Source organism: Polypterus senegalus, chromosome 16 (genome assembly GCF_016835505.1).
Source record: "Polypterus senegalus isolate Bchr_013 chromosome 16, ASM1683550v1, whole genome shotgun sequence".
NCBI lineage: Eukaryota > Metazoa > Chordata > Cladistia > Polypteriformes > Polypteridae > Polypterus > Polypterus senegalus.
In genome coordinates, this window is record NC_053169.1 from 78281437 (window position 1) to 78298932 (window position 17496).

General features: G+C 40.5%; 1 protein-coding gene across 1 annotated transcript in view; it reads right to left on the minus strand.

Annotated features, from left to right (window-relative positions):
- Positions 1-17496, minus strand: part of pcsk2 (proprotein convertase subtilisin/kexin type 2) — a 159586-nt gene that overhangs the window by 12634 nt on the left and 129456 nt on the right. The window contains exon 10 of the mRNA XM_039737954.1: positions 6859-6959. Within this exon, the coding sequence (XP_039593888.1) occupies positions 6859-6959 (101 nt within the window). The remainder of the gene's footprint in view (positions 1-6858; positions 6960-17496) is intronic.

The following is a 17496-nucleotide window of genomic DNA, read 5'->3' on the forward strand; positions in this document are numbered from 1 at the left end:
GCGTGTCCCAGTTCCTGTGTAACATACCACGGCTTTCAAGTCTGAGGAACTTCTTGTACAAGTGGCTTTACTGCTGTTTGTGATTTTCTGCAAAATAACTTTCTCTGAGTGCATGCCATGCAACAGACTGGCACTTATTGCAAGGTATGTTCCTTGCCATGTAGGTTCGGGCTGCCTTGGCCACAGGAGTGGAAGACTGACATGATTCTTATCATCAAAAGACAGATAAGTGATAGGGAGTGTGTTGATAGGTCTTACTGTTTTTCTGTTTTGTTTTGCACACAATGGTTCCTATCTCACTTTATGCTCTACCTACAATCAGAGTGGAGTTTGTACATTGCTAAATAAGTGGTAAATGTATTTAGTATGTTAGATAGATAGATAGATAGATATGAAAGGCACTATATAATAGATAGATAGATAGATAGATAGATAGATAGATAGATAGATAGATAGATAGATAGATAGATAGATAGATAGATAGATATGAAAGGCACTATATAATAGATAGATAGATAAATAGATAGATAGATAGATAGATATATGAAAGGCACTATATAATAGATAGATAGATAGATAGATAGATAGATAGATAGATAGATAGATAGATAGATAGATAGATATGAAAGGCACTATATAATAGATAGATAGATAGATAGATAGATAGATAGATAGATAGATAGATAGATAGATAGATAGATAGATATGAAAGACACCATATAATAGATAGATAGATAGATAGATAGATAGATAGATAGATAGATAGATTATTTGTTCAAAAGTATTGGAGCACACATCTTAATTATTAAATTCAGGTGTTTTAGTCAAACCCATTGCCACAGGTATATAAAATCAAGCACCTAGCCATGCGGGTCTCCATTTACAAACATTTATGTAACAAAATGGATTGTTCTTAAGAGCTTAGTGACTTCAAGCATGGTACTGTGATAGGATGCCACCTTTGCAATAAGACGCATCATGAAATTCCATCCCTGCTGGACACTCCACAGTCAACTGTAAGTGGTATTATTGGAAAGTAGAAACATTTAGGAACATCAGCAACTCATCTACAAAGAGGAAGACCACATGAAGTCTCAGAGTCTCACCAGCGCTCTGCTGATTCCATAGCTGAAGAGCTCCAAACTTCTACTGGCATTAGCTGTGTGGCGAGAGCTTCATGGAATGGTTTTCCGTGGCCGAGTAGCTGCATGCAATACTCACATCACCAAGTCCAGTGCCAAGCATCAGATAGAGTGGTGTAAAGCACACCGCTACTTGACTGTGGAGCAGTGAAAACGTGTTGTATGGTTTGATGAATCAATGCTTCTCTGTTTGGCAGTCAGATGGGTGTGTCTGGGTTTGATGGATGCCGGGACAACGTTACCTGCCCGACTGCATTGTGCCCAACTTTGTGGAAACAGTTTGGAGAAGGCCCTTTTCTATTCCAGCATGCTGTGACCTAGTGCACAAAGCAAGGTCCATAAAGACGTGGTTGGATGAGTTTGGTGTGAAAGAACTTGATTGGCTTGCACAGAGCCCTGACCTCAACCCCATCAAACCCCTTTGGGATGAACTGGAATGGAGATTGCGAGCCAGGCCTTCTCATCCAACATCAGTGCCTGACCTAATAAACGCTCTACAGAATGTAAGGGCACAAATCCCCATAGAAACACTCCAAAATCTTGTGGAAAGCCTTCCAAGAAGAGTGAAAGCTGTTATAACTGCAAAGTGGGGACAACTCCATATTAAAGCCTATGTATTTGAATGCAGTGTCATTAAAGTCCCTATTGGTGTAATGGTCAGTTGTTCCAATACTTTTGTCTATATAGTATAGGTGAAAGGCACTATATAATAGATAGATAGATAGATAGATAGATAGATAGATAGATAGATAGATAGATAGATAGATAGATAGATAGATAGATAGATGAATTGAGAGGAGAAGAGGTTGGTGGCCCATTGCTGCACCCATCACACACCGAACCACCTGGATTAGGACTCGAGTGCAGTGGGTGACACCTCAACACCACACTGGAACAATGTGAGTTTTTCTACAGTGGCTAGAGAGGCACTATATAATAGATAGATAGACCATTTCCCTGCGGAAAATGATGTAGAGGGGCTGTGTATGTTATGGACTTCTGTCCCATCCATCTTTTTGTCCAGTGCCGTTAGGATACACTCTTACTACTTTTGTGAGCCAGTTATGGCCTAAACAGGTTAAGAAAATGCATGTAAGCATACACACAGTGATGGAGAACACATTTAAATTTAGCCTGTAACATCAGTTACTTAGAGCGGCATGGTGGCACAGTGGCACAGCTGCTGCCTTGCAGTAAGGAGACCTGGGTTCGCTTCCCGGGTCCTCCCTGTGTGGAGTTTGCATGTTCTCTCAGTGTCTGTGTGGGTTTCCTCCGGGTGCTCCAGTTTCCTCCCACAGTCCAAAGACATACAGGTTAGATGCATTGGCGATCCTAAATTGTCCCTAGTGTGTGATTGCTTGGTGTGTGGGTGTGTGTGCCCTGCAGTGGGCTGGCACCCTGCCAGGGTTTGTTCCTGCCTTGTGCCCTGTGCTGGCTGGGATTGGCTCCAGCAGACCACCGTGACCCTGTGTTAGGATATAGCAGGTTGGGTAATGGCTGACTGACTGACATCGGTTACTTAAAACTGAAGTAAAACCAAACATAACATTCCACAGTAAGAGCATCATATCAACAGTCGGTCATGGTGGTGGAAGTGTTCTGGTGTGCTGATGCCTCGGGACCTGAACTGACAAAATTTGAGGAACAAAAAATTCTTCTCTGTGTTTAGAAAATTCTTGAGGAAAATTTTGCACACAACAATGGTGGACACACTGAGAATGTCCCTTTTTGAGGTTACAGTGTCATTTTTAATTAAAGCACATACAGCAACCCCACATTCTTATAAGAACAAAGTACTTTTTATAGCTGATTCTGCTTTTCTTTCAGTGCTTTTATTTTGTAAGGACTGGTGATAAATGGTTTATCTTTTAGGAGCAGAAACATTGAAGGGTAGGCTGTTATGATCAGCAGTTTTTTTCCTACATTTTTTTGAATAAAGTTATACATCTATTATGTGGTTTTGACACTCAAGGAATTTAAACACCATATTTAATCTTGTTTTGAAATAGCTTTAAGATGGCTGAAAATATTTTGCAGCTTCCCTGACAAATAATGCTTTTCCGCAGATGCTGCATGTCATTGCCATTTCAGGGGACGCAACTCATGCCTCACTGCCAATTCACTGCCGGGTATCGGAGTTTACAGAGAAGAACGCAAAAAATATGGGGAGTTAATATTTCTAAGTGATTTCTCAGTCTATGATTTTTAGTACTTAAGATTTCTACTTTGATTTTGGATTGTGATTAACTACTGAACACCTTATACCTTTCACTTCCTTTATAGTTTTGAACCTTGCTTTGAATTTTGATCTACCCTTCACCTTCGTGTCTGTGCGAGGGATGAAGCCTGTATGGATAATGGAAAGTCAGGAAGGGAGTGACAATATCTCCTTTCCATGCCAGGACCCAGATGTGGAAGAACATTTTAGTAGCTACTTATGTCCTGGCATTCTAACAGCTGGAAAGACTTGAGAACTTGGAAGGACAACACAATGGGTGACAGTCTGCTATGGGCAGAGAGTCCCCCTGTACTCTGGGTGGCAGCATTCGGTCTGGCAAGCTCCATTATGGATAGCTGTAGGGAAGCATGAGAGTTGTGGTTCCATGGGCCTGCCCTGGGGGCTCTCAGATAATCACAGTACAAGGACCATTGTGGTTATGCCTGACATGGAAGTGTTTCCTGGAGACTATAGGTTAAGCACTGGAAGTTAAAAGAGAGCACTTTACTTGGCTCAGAAAGTTGGCGTCGGCAGAGGAGTTGCACAGCATCCGCCTGGGAAGAGTGGAGGAGAAAAGAAAAATCGGGAGTGATCTCCACTAGTCTTTCTCTTATCTTTAGATATGGGGATGGATATTTGAGGAGTAAACTGAAAGACGATGATTATATTTTTATATTATGTTCATTAAAGAACCATCAACAACAAATCAAATCAAATGAATAATATATTGAACAAGTATTATAAAAGTAAAGTTGAATAAATTGGACTCTGCAGCTGCATGAATAAAAAAGAATCACTTCCGGTTAGCAGAAGTTGCTCAGAAATCTGCATTTTGTACCTAATACTTGTATGCAAAATTTGGTTGACCTAAGTGAAAGCGTACTCAGGTTATCGTGTTTACATACACACACACAGACAGACACACAAATATAATTCCAAAAATGGTATTTTCGGACTCAGGGAGGTCTAAAACTTTGAGATTCATCAAAATCTCGGAATTGAATTTTTGGATGATTACAATACTTCCCTACGAGAGAGTAAATCGGACTCAGGGAGGTCTAAAACACTGAGATTCGTCAAAATCTCGAGGTCAGATTTTTGGATGATTACAATACTTATCTACAAGACAGTAAAAAAGACTCAGGGAGGTTTAAAACATCGAGATTCATCAAAATCTCGAAACTGAATTTTTGGACGATTATAATACTTTCCCTAAGAGAGAGTAAAACTGACTCAGGGAGGTTTAAAACATCGAGATTCATCAAAATCTCGAAACTGAATTTTTGGACGATTATAATACTTTCCTACGAGAGAGTAAATCAGACTCAGGGAGGTCTAAAACATCAAGATTCGTCAAAATCTCGACGTCAGATTTTTGGATGATTACAATACTTTCCCTATACTTCATACGTGAGAAAGTGAAAAGGATTGGATTGGCTGTAATGGAACAGAATGGTGTATCACTAAGGAAAAGAAGCTTGTCAAAGATACTGTTTGAAACTAAAAATAACCTTTGGTTGAATGCAGGGTTTGGGGTCCAGTGCACCCCCATAGGCCACACCTGTTATTACATACATACGACCAGCTCTATCTTGTGGCAGACCGTAGATAATTACCTGTGAGCCAATAGAAAGTCTTTCATGAGTTAGAGGAACTAATGTCCATTAACCTAAAAAATGTCTGCCAAGAGTATTATGAGCAGCAAGTCACATCAGTCAGAGATTAGGTGAGTACATCAACAGATCCAAATAACAAATGTCTCAATCTCCAAAGTTTAAGAGAATACCCTGGCCTTCAAACACCCTAGAGGTGGCTTTAATGTCATTGTGCTGCCTCTTTGACACATGAATACTCATTACTGTTAAGTCTTATATGGAACCAAAGTAGAATGCATTTTAAGATGGAGAAGCTTCTATCTGTGGCAACTCTGCAAGAGAACCACCTCTTTCAACCTTCGCAAACATATGCAGTTTTTAATATCTGGAAAAAAATTGGGATTAACTTGCTTATAGATCTTTATATAGACAACGTCTTTGCATCCTATGAACAATTACATTCCAAATTTAACATTCCAGCTACACATTTCTTTCACTATCTTCAAATCAGGAACTTTGTTAAACAGAACCTTCCCGATTTTCCTCATCTTGCACCCTCATCCATGCTGGAAAAAATATTGCTCTATTTCAAGGACTTAGACATCATCTCTACAATATATAAAATCATTTTACAATCCCTCCCTTTCAAAGATCCAAGAGGACACTGGGAAAAAGATCTCTCACTTAATATATCAGAAAAGGAGTGGAAAGTAGCAATGCAGAGAATTCACTCGAGCTCCATATGCGCAAAGCATACAATTATTCAACTCAGAATTATATATCGAGCACATCTGTCTCGCCTAAAACTCTCCAAAATGTTTCCAGGGCATGATCCAACCTGCGAACACTGCAACCAAGTCCCAGCCTCAACAGGTCACATGTTCTGGGCCTGCACCAAATTAACATTATTCTGGACAAAAATGTTTAATTACCTCTCAGACAGCCTTGGTGTCACAATCCCTCCTAACCCATTAACAGCTGTGTTTGGTGTTCTTCCAGATGGGTTTAAAGTGGAGAAGGACAAACAAACTGTGAATGCATTTACTACACTTTTGGCACGCAGACTTATTCTGCTAAACTGGAAGAATCCAAACTCTCCTCTTTTAAGTCAGTGGGAAACCGATGTTTTATACTATTTGAAATTGGAAAAAATCAAATACTCAGTTAGAGGATCTGTAGAGATTTTTTTCAAAACATGACAGGATCTAATCAGTAATATATTAAAATAAGCTCTTAAAGCACAGAGGAAGCAATTATTTCTGCATTTCTTTTTCTTCTCCATTCATCCCTATTGGCTTATCAAACTCATCAATTTAGGTCTGTTTAGAAGCCTTAAAGTTTACTCCGTTGGCCTTGCTCTCTCTCAGGGGTGGGGGTCGACTTGTTCTCAATTCTACTTTTTGTAAAAATTGATTGATTTGTATGGAATGATTGCAATAAAATTAATAAAATTTCAAAAAAAAAATTACTGTTAAGTCTCAGTCATAGCATCACATCTAACCAGAAGAGAACCGTGTCTTTTATATATATGAGAGAGAGACAAGGTGGTTAGCCAGTTCCAGCTCTAAAGCAGCACGCACTGAAGGTGGTTGCACAGCCAATAACAGGTGTGAAGCATATGATGGCAGGTATTGTAACAGAGTGACACCACACCATGCCCCACAGGAACTGAAAACAACAGAGGTGCTGTCATCAACATGAAATGTCTACCACGGAAGATAATGGAGGGCAAACTAAAACTGAGCAAATAATGGTGGCTGTGGACAATTAGAATACTGAGCCACAGCCCGCAAGTTTAAATGCCTTTCACAGCTTTGTTTGCTTTTCCACTCCTTAATTACAATCATCACACATATTTTTGAACCAGGTGCCAACTTTTTCTGTGCTATTTGCAGATACCTACTTTGCTTCTAAGGCCAAGGCAAACACCCCGGCTGCTTCTGGAGCAGCAGCTGAAGTCCCTGAGTGGCGCAGGGTGCAGTTTCCATACAAATCGGTGGTAGCCTGTGGTGACAAAGAAAAAGATGACAAATGTCAGCAGAAGCGTAAATCATCTCTTACAATCAGCTCTCCAGCATCTCAGCTAGAATGGAGCAGCAGACAATTAGAGTAGAGGGTTCACTTGAAAATGCAGCTCATTATGCGCACTGTAACGTATAGTGTACTTACTGCATTAGTAGAATGTGCAATTAATGTCCTGCTATTTTCAAGAGCATTCGAATAGAGGCTCAAATGAAAACCTGCAAATTACAAATAATTGAAGGGGGCATTCAGGGAGCATTTATTATAGCACTAGTCTAGTGGCATGCAGGATTTCCACGAGACTCAGTTCTACATTAACGCTCATCACATTTACATGGGTTTGGGATCTGACATTAGTCCCTCAAAGGCAGTTAATTGGTGACTCTAAATTGGTCTGGCGTGACTCAATGTGAGTGTGTTCTCTGCGAGTTACTGATGCCCTCCTTAGGACTGGGCTCTGCCTTGTGCCCACTGCTGCCAAGACGGGGTACAGCTAACCATGAATCTGCTCTGGAAGGATACTTTCAGTAAATTGATCGAGGGATACTTTTGTGGAACTACTCAAGTCATGTTTGTTGTTACGAAATTATCACTTGCATATCTACTCAAAACATTTAACAAAAATACAATATAAATAATAGATAGATAGATAGATAGATAGATAGATAGATAGATAGATAGATAGATAGATAGATAGATAGATAGATAGATAGATAGATAGATAGATAGATAGATAGATAGATTGTACATAGCATGCAATTTATATACGTACACTCACTGCACATTTTATTTGGTACACCTGTTCAGCTGCTTGTCTATCTAATCATTTTATAATCCCTCCCTTTGTATCTAATCAGCCAATCACACGGCACCAACTCAATGCATTTAGGCCTGTAGACATTGTGAAGACAACCTGTTGAAGTTTAAACCAAGCATCAGAATGAAGAAGTAAGGTGATTGAAGTGACTTTGAACTTGTAATGGTTGTTGGTGCCAGACAGACTGGTCTGAGTATTTCAGGAACTGCTGATCTACTGGGATTTTCATGCACAACCATCTCCAGGGTTTAAAGAAAATTGTCTAGAAAAGGGAAAATATCCAGTGAGCAGCACTTCCCTGGGCGAAAATGCCTTGTTGATATCAGATGAGAATAGTCAAACTATTTTGAGCTGATAGAAAGGCAATAGTAACTCAAATAACCACTCGTTAGAACCGAGGTGTGCAGAAGAGCATCTCTGAACACAACACGTCAAACCTTGAGGCAGATGGGCTACAGCAGCAGGAGACCACAGCGGGTGCCATTCCTGTCAGCTAAGAACAGGCAACTGAGGCTGCAATTCACACAGGCTCATCAAAATTGGACAACATTCTTACAAACCTATAAAACCCCAATAAGGGTGACATGTACTCTTTGTATTATTTGGCAGATATTGTATAGCATATATATATAGAGAGAGAGAGAGACAGGTAATAGAATAATTCAAAAATATTTGCTATTTCTTGCACTGCATGTACCTTCAGTACCTTTCATCCATATTCATGTGTGTTTAAACCTTCACCTGCGCTCCCTTTCTCAAGCACATTTCTGTAAAGTTTGCATCTCAGACTCTGTCATTATTTTTCACCTTCTGTCTCATTTTATTCCTGCTGTTTTTGAAAGTCACTGTCTCTGTGTGCTTCATACATCTTTACATCTTTTTTGATCATGTCACCAAAGCCAAACTGACCAATTAGACAGGCGAGTGTTGTATACAGTATGTCCTAAATAGAAGGCAATTGGATGCTAGTAATATTCTGTGCCACCTTCACCAACCTCTGCAGTGATTTACGGTCTGGAGCAGAGCAGATGCCATACCAGGATGTTATGCAGCTAGTAAGGATGGACTCTACTGTGCACCTGTAGACCTTTGTGAGAACAGATAGAAAAATGTGAGTTGTCCTCAGGCATCTGAAGGGAGTTTCAAGGGATTGGTACCTTCTATTGGTCCTTTTGAGGGCAGAATGGATTCTGGCTCCCCTAGACACTCTACTTCATTTAGCAGATAAGAAAATAAATGTGTAAATGGTAGGGAGGAAACATTGACATCAGAAAGGGAATTGGATTCTTCCAAGTTCTGCCATGCTCTCTGTCCATTCAATTTTATTCACTAACAAATACTATTGAGGCAGCTTCTTTAAGCCAGGTTAAGATTCAGAAGGTCCAATGTTACAACTACACCTCCATTTGTTTAATATAAAGAGCCTGACTTAAAGGCAATGAATTGAATCACGATGTGCTTGTGTGTGTGTGGGTGTGTGTGTGTGCGTGTGCGTGTGCGTGTGCGTGTGTGTGTGTGTGTGTGATGAGGGTTCATCCCACCTAAACAGTTTTCAGAATGAAGCTTTTCTTTAAACCTCTCCTCCATTTGAAGTATGGACCAAATACAGCAGACTCTACATAGATGACTGTGTCTGGTTTTGTCTCAAATGTCATGATCTTTAGAAAGATGCCATTATTCATAACTTGATAAGCAAATGAAATGAAAAGGCAATGAAGAGAAAAACAGGACAAAAAGGTACAAATATCACCCCAATACTCCATACATCTATCTGGAAGCTCCAGGAGTGTGAATGGGAGCTGACAGATCAACAGGTCAACAGGAGCTTCATATCATGCCAACCAAGATGAAGATATTAAAAAAAAAAGACAATAAGGTTCATTGCCCCTTGGGGTCTGGAATGTCACCCAGATGTACATGATGGGTTGTTTGGCTCCGCAAAATTGATACATCTGTCAGACCATGCACAGAAAAGAGCAAATCAGAATGTCATCTTTGGAGAGAAATATAATAAAATGATGTTCACCTCACTTCTTACATTTCAGAGCTGTCAAGATAATAAATATCCATTCAGTTCCCTTTTTCTCATTTATTGCAGATGCACTGATATTTCCTTGTAATGTTAAACACTTGAGTCACCTTTTACTTGATAAAGCAACACAGCACGCAGCGCATATTCAACATGCTGTAGCACTGGCCTTTCTCTGTGGCTTCAGCTAATTACGCAGATAACTTATCATTCAGCTTCTCTCTTAATAAAAAGCTGCTAGCTCCCCGCATCCCTCCTCACTAGGGTCACCTCCAGGTGACACATCGCGTTGTGACCCTACCAGAACTCTTATTCTGTGAGTATTGAATGTGACGGTGCTGGGAATTCACAACAATTAATGGTAGCATTCACGGATTTACTGTTTAGTTAACTAAAATAAACTGGAACGTTATCTCTTCTCCTCTCCACAATTTGCCCTCCGACTTTTGGGAGCTCTGACTCACGGGCTGGATGGCTGCCACGTATCTGCAGGCCTCTGTTTTAGCACACTATTTGTGGTACTATTGATTGTATTGTTTACAACATAACATCTCTTTTGGTTATCCTCACTTAGAAAGGCACTCTTTAGAAGGAAACAAACACTTATAGATTGGTTCTTGTTTCCCTCTTGCTACTAAATATTAAAAGAAAAGTATGTGTAAATGAAATCATGGTGATGTGAAATGTTGAATGCTCAGTCGGTTGTACTATAAGTAGCTGCCTTACTGGATACCTGCCTACGTTCTTGTGACAGTTCATAAATAGCAGGTGAATGGCAGGATTATCACACAATAAGGTGGTCCCATCAAAACCAAGATACCCAACGAACATGTCGTTAGTGACATGGCGCAGGGTTAAAACTTAATATGTTTTGCATTGATCTATGTGTATATTTTATTATTTTAGGATCTGCCCAAAAGTATTTGTAAGAACTGATACTGTAATGTAAATTTGTGGCTTAAAGACACATTTTAAAAGAATAGTGTGTGCTGTATAAGTTTGCATCCATGAGCACAAAGAGTGTATTTACCGTACCTGATTCTGTCGATAGCGCATATACCAAGTAGCCACAACATTAGAACCACCAGCCTACTATTGTGCCACTAAAACAGCTTTGACACATTGAGCCATGGACTCCACAACACCTCTGAAGGTGTCCTCTGGTGTCTGGCACTAAACCATTAGCAGAAGATTCTTTACGTCCTTTAATTTGTGAGGTGGGGCCTCCATGAACTTTGACTTGTTTTTCCAGTACTTCCCACAGATGCATGATCAGATTGAGATCTGGAGAATTTGAAGGCCAAGTTCAACACCTTGAACTCATTGTTACATTCTGCAGTCCTTTCCTAAATAATTTTTGCAGCGTGGCAGAGCACATTATCCAGTTGCAAGAGGCCACTGCCATCATGTAATAACATTGCCATGAAATGGTGTACATAGCCTGCATCAGTATTTAGGTAAGTGATATGAGTCAAGGTAACAGCTACGTGAATGCCAGGACCCATTGTTTCCCAGAAGAACATTGCCCAGAGCATCACAAAGTTTCTGACAACGTGCCTTCTTCCCATAGTCCATCCTGCTGCCAACTCTTGCCCAGGTAAATGACACAAACATATCCAGCCATCCACATGATCTAAAAGTCGCCAGACTATGCCAGCGTCTTCCAATTCTGATGTTCATGTGGCCATTGTAGGCACTTTCAGTAGTGGACAGTGGTCAGTTTGGGCACACTGAATGGACTGTGATTACACTGCCCCATACATGGCAAGCTGTGATGCACTGTGTGCTCAGACACCTTTCTCTCATGGCCAGCATTAAGTGTTTCATCAATTTGTGCTACAGTAGCTCTTCTGTGGGATAGGACCAAATGGGCTAACCTTCGCTCGCTAAAAGCATCAATAAGCCTTTGGTGCTGGTCCACATGTTGTACTCCCTTGGACCTCTTTTGGTAGGTATTAACCACTGACCCAGTCATCCAGCCATCACAATTTGGCCCTTGTCAAGGGCGCTCAGATCTTTACACTTTCCCATTTTTCCTGCATCCAACACTTTCAAAAACTAACTGTACACTTGCTGCCTAATACATCCCACATCCCAAAAAAAAATAATCAATGTGCTTAACTTCACCTGTCAGTGGTTTTATTGTTGTGGCTGATTGGCGTATTGTACGTAGGTTTATGGGGTCACTATTGTCACATGGACAGAGAAAGGTTAAATTCTTACTTGCATGTAAATATTACTTATCTCTCCTTAGAGGCAACTTAATCTTCAGATCATACAACACCCTGGATGTTTTGGGCAGCTAGTTGGCCAAGATCTCCAGAACTCCGACTATGTCTAACTTTGCTTTTGATATTCTTTCTTACAATTGACAATGAACAGCCCCAGTGGTTTATTTTCTCCTAGAGATGTTGCTGACTTGAGTTTTTGTTTTCCTTTCCTCCATTGGCCATGGTTCAACAATTAATTATTGGACAGATATGGTTGCTTTTAATTTACGTAAATCAGTTTCTACTTTGGGTGTAAGCAAATCTGTGTATTTATGTGTACTAGTTCTGAATTAAGTAATTTGTAAAATCTATACTTGAGTTTTACCTGAGAACTTGTCACATAGCATGCTGCATCTGCACTCAATGAAGAGAACTATGCACAAAAAAATTGAATTGATCTTAAACTAAATAAAATTTGAGGCCAAATTGTAAGCTCTGCCAGATGAGTATAACAATGCTAGAAATGCTTTGGTGAGCCCTATACATGACATGGGATCTCCTTATTGGTGTCAGAACTGAACTAGGCATACCATGATGAATAGGACTATGATTAATGAAATGAATGAAATATCAGAGTACTAAAGTTGGGAAATGTAGAGTAACAGAAATAGTGGATGTTTTAGAGAGAGGAACAGAAGTACTCACATGAAACAAAATGAAAGGGATTATGATCTAGTGAGATAGGGAATGGTTTTAAAATATATTAATGGTGTGGGATAAGGTGAGTGAAGGTAGGAGGGTCAACGGTAGATTAGTTAACATAAGATTATTATTGGGAAATTAAATTGTGAAGATAATATCAGCTTGTGCACCTCAAATGGGATGCTGAGAAGAAGAGAATGATGTATTTAGAGAGGGAACCTGAAAGCAAATGGGATACAGGACAAAGAGAATCGATTATCCTTGGGGGAAATATCACTGCAAGAGTGGGAGCAAAGAGTATCACGTAAGGAGGGTTAAATATGGTGGATATGGAACTGGAAAAAGAAATGAAGAGGTAGAATATGTTTTGGAAATGGCAGTGAGTTTTGGGCTGATGTGCTTGAACAATTGTTTCCAGAATGTGAAGTAGCATCTGATAACATATGGGAGCGGTGGACTTCAAAGTCAGGTAGATTACATTCTGATGAGAAGATCTGTCAGAAAGTGTGCTGTGAACTTTAAAGTAATATCAAAGGAAGCCTTAAAAAAGCACAGGCTTCTGGTGATGGATTTGACAATGAAAGGAAGCAAGCCTAGGAAAAGATGTAGAAATTGAAGGATTAAGATGTGGGACCCGATGGGAGAGTTACCCTGCTGCACCCTAGATTGTGCTGCCAAGATTATGTTCATCTCATCAACATAAATTTAGCAGTTTCTGAAATATTGAGACAAGTTACTACAACAAGGAGAACGAATACTGCGATAGTCTGAGATTTTGACTCAGGAAGTTGATCTTCTTGGTGCTTCTACCTACAGCTACTGAATGCATGTGTGAAGCTAAGCAAGCAAACAGAGTGCTATGGACATGTGCACACTACAAAGAACTCACATGACCAAGTAACTGGGTTATTTGTGGAGATATGGACTTCTTTTAACCAGGTTTCTCAGAGACCAATATCAAGGTTTCTTGAACCAGAATAAGGATTTACATGGCATTTTGCAAACCAGATTTCTGTGAATAACCAGGTTTTTAAAGAGCATATAAATGCACTCAGTGAGTCAAACAGAAAGACAAAAGGAGCAGTGACGATAGCAAGAGCAAGGGCAGAAGACGATCTATTTGGGGAATTGGAAACTGGAAAGATATCTGTATAAGATAGCAAAAAAAGAAAATGAGAAAGCGAGATCTAGAAAGGGGATGTGTACTTTTAAAATGAGAGTTATTAAGAACAGATGGAAGGAATACTATGAGCAACTATTAAATTCAGAGAACAACAGGAGCAACTTGACATACAATTGTTAGAAAACTAGAAGGGCCAGTGATGGAAATACAAAAATTTGAAAATAAGAAGTGTAAAGAAGAAACAAAAGCACCTGAACCATCAGGGGTATTGACATGATGCTGAAAGCACTGGAGGAAGATGGAGAGGACTAGGTCCTGGAACTGGTGGAAGCACTTTGGAATGACTAGAGAAAGAGTGACTTAATTTCTTTGTTTAAAAACAAGAGAGATTGTGAAAACTATTATGGGGTTAAGTTAATAGAACATTTTATGAAAGTGTTAATCACTACAGCTTGCCTCAAGAAGGGGCCTGAGCTGCCTTGAAAGCTTGCATATTGTGATCTATTCAGTTATCTAATCAAAGGTGTCATTTTGCTTAATTTCTCATTACATCCATAATGGTGAACACACTGCTACTACAGAAATACCAAAATGAAAGTATTAGAAACATTAAGAGGACTTGTAATGATACAAGAACTTTGTTTCTTGGTGCAGTTAGAATTGTCTGCAATGCAACATCACCAAAACCAACAACTGGTTATTGACTTTCATTGCACCAAAGAGCCTCTGCGCCCAGTACACTATTCATGAAGTGGATGTAAAGGTGGTGTACTGCTACAAGTACTTGGGGTTCCACATCAATGACATATCAATGGACTGGTCACATAACACAGAGGAACAATATAAGAAACGGCCGATGAGACTATTTATTCTTATTTGAATGCATTCCTTTAATGTAAGTAGTGACATCCTTCACATCTTCTGTAACTCTGTGATTTCCTGTGCGATTTTCTACTCTGTGTTGTGCTGAGTTAGTAACATTACTTCATGAGAGGCCCACCGAATCAACACGCTAATTAAAAGTGCAGACTTGTGACGATGTGGGTTCTGGCTCCGTACTCCCATTGCTATACAGGAGCACTTGAACCCAACACCGTCGATAATGAAACCGAGTGAGCTAGTCAGTGAAGGCAAATAAACAATTCGAGCAAGGGGTGGTGCAAAAAGTGCAACAGTGCTTTTATTTAAAATCCAACAAAAGTGCTCAAATAAATAAATTGCAGTGCCAAAGTTCTTCATTAAATAAATAAATAATCCAATAAAAATATGTGGAGGTAAAAACAATAAGAAAAAAACACTCCTATAAAATGAGGTAAAATGTTTCTAAGGAAGCAGTCTTAAAACAAATGACAAACCCGGTGCCTTCGTTTAAAACTAGCGTCTCTCCTGCTTCACCCATCAGGGCCCTGCAACAAGAGAGACGCTCACTCTGCAGCTGACCTTCTTTACACCTGCTACTACCACTGCCAGTCGCCTTCCCGATCCTTGGCTCCGGTCGGCTCCCCCCTGACAGTGACTTGGGAATTCCACTGTGGCCAAGGCTCTCACACAGGGAACACTACTTCCCAAGTCCCGACTCCCGCTACCGTCTGTGGAGAGTCCCGCACCTTCCCGGTCACTCCCGCCCTGTAAAACAAACGTCTACGGGTGTGACCACAACCTCTTCTCCCAGGTGTTGGCCAAACACCCAGGTGGCCTTCAGCTGCCTGCGAGCGTTTGCTCGCCTTCTTCCTGCTGCACCGATTTGCTCGCGCTCTTTCTCCTCTCTCTCCTTCCTGCTTCCAACCTCCATTTCCTTCTCTCTCCTTCCTCGATCTTGATCTTGATCTCCCCTCACAACTGGCTCGCGCTGCTTTTAAAATGACGAGGGCCACAGCAGCTGCCGCATTAGCCACAGGACAATCACGAATGTGGGCAGTTCCTCACCTGTGCACTCGGTGAGAAACGCCCACACCGTGGAACCGCCCAGTGGCCCAACGACTCCTCGCTAAGCCGCAGCGAGAGCGGTGATTATTTAAAACGAATGGCCCCTGCTCGGTGAGCTGTGGACCCGCTATACCACAAGACTCAGTTATGTGACATACTCTGGACCCCCTGGAGGTCATAGCAAAGGTGAGAATTAAAACAAAACTGAGTGCCATTATGACCAATGCTGCACATGCCCTCTCTGACACACCAACACCGAGGACTGTCAGCCAACAAATTATTCAGCAGAAGTGTGTCTACGGGGGTCCATTGTATCAATAGCAACATGCCTGCATAAGGCCTCACTGGGACTGGGACTACCAAGACAGAAGATTCCTTTCTTTTTTAGTCAATCTACTGTGTGTTGAGACAATAGTGTATGTGTATTTACTTATTTAATGAGCTTCTGTAAAAAGCCAACTTTCCCTCAGGAAAAAATAAAGTAATTAAGTAAGTTAGTTAGTTCATTCGTTTGTTCATGAATTCTTTATTTCTTTCAAACAAATGTAGTATGGGTCCCTTAAATTGGAAAAACTATACATTTATTATGTGTCAATTTCAGAGATGAAGGTTAGCAGAAAATGAAAAGCAATATTATGCACTTTTAGATTTAAAAAAGGCTTTGTGTCCCAAGAGATACAATGCTTTGGTGTCTAAGGAAGAGGAAAGTTCCGGAAAAGCTGAAAAGATCAGTTGAAATGATATATGTGGATCAGTAACAACAGTTAGAACTGCATATGGAGAAACAGACATTTTTAATGTCCAAGTCGGTTAGCATCAAGCCTTGGCTCTTATCCCTTTCCTCTTTGTACTTGTGGTGGATGCACTTAGTGAGAGTATCAGGAGTGGCTGAATTCCAAGAATTGTTATATGGTGGTGATCCTGTGAGCATGAAAAGTCATTGGAAGAATTACAAGGAAGGACAACTGAATGGCAGGGAGCCTTGGCGCAGGCAAGATTGAAAGGAGAGCTGGAAAATCGGAGGCCATGGTTCATGGTAGCAGGAGAGGGGAAAGTGGGCTTAGACATGAAGAAGGTAGAGATGTTTAAATGGATCGGTTATAACCATGAGGGGGATGTTTCAAGTGGAAATAGGTGAGGGAATAACGGCAGTATGGAAGAGAGGGCAGGAAGTACAAGGAGATAAAAGGATGCCAATCAAAGTAAAGTTAAAGATCCGTTTAACAAGCCAATGCAAGTATTTAAATGAACTTCAGTGCGAAAATATTGGTAGTACGAAAAACAAATGAAGAACCTGTGAGAAGTGAAATGAGAATGCTGAAGTGGTTAATTTGACTTGAACTTAGTTCTGCAAAATTTGACTTGCTTGTATGGAGTGATTTTGCTATTAATAAAATGTTAAAAAAGAGAGAATGCTGAAGTGGGCTTTGGGTGTCTCAATGAGAGACAGACTGAAGAATGAAGAGGTTAGGAGAAGGGCAGGAGTGATAAGCATCAGTGAGAAAATCAGAGATGCTGGATGGAGACGTGTGGGCATTGGGTTAGGAAAAACAACGGGGTAGATGATTGATAGAGTCAGGAAAAGATCTGTCACATGGAGAACGTCCAGGGGGGACCGAGGCTCAGGTTGTATGCGGTGGGGCTGTGTGTGGAGAGATATGAGAGGGAAGGGTTGAGGGAATAGGACGATGTGGAGGGTGGGCAACTGGCAA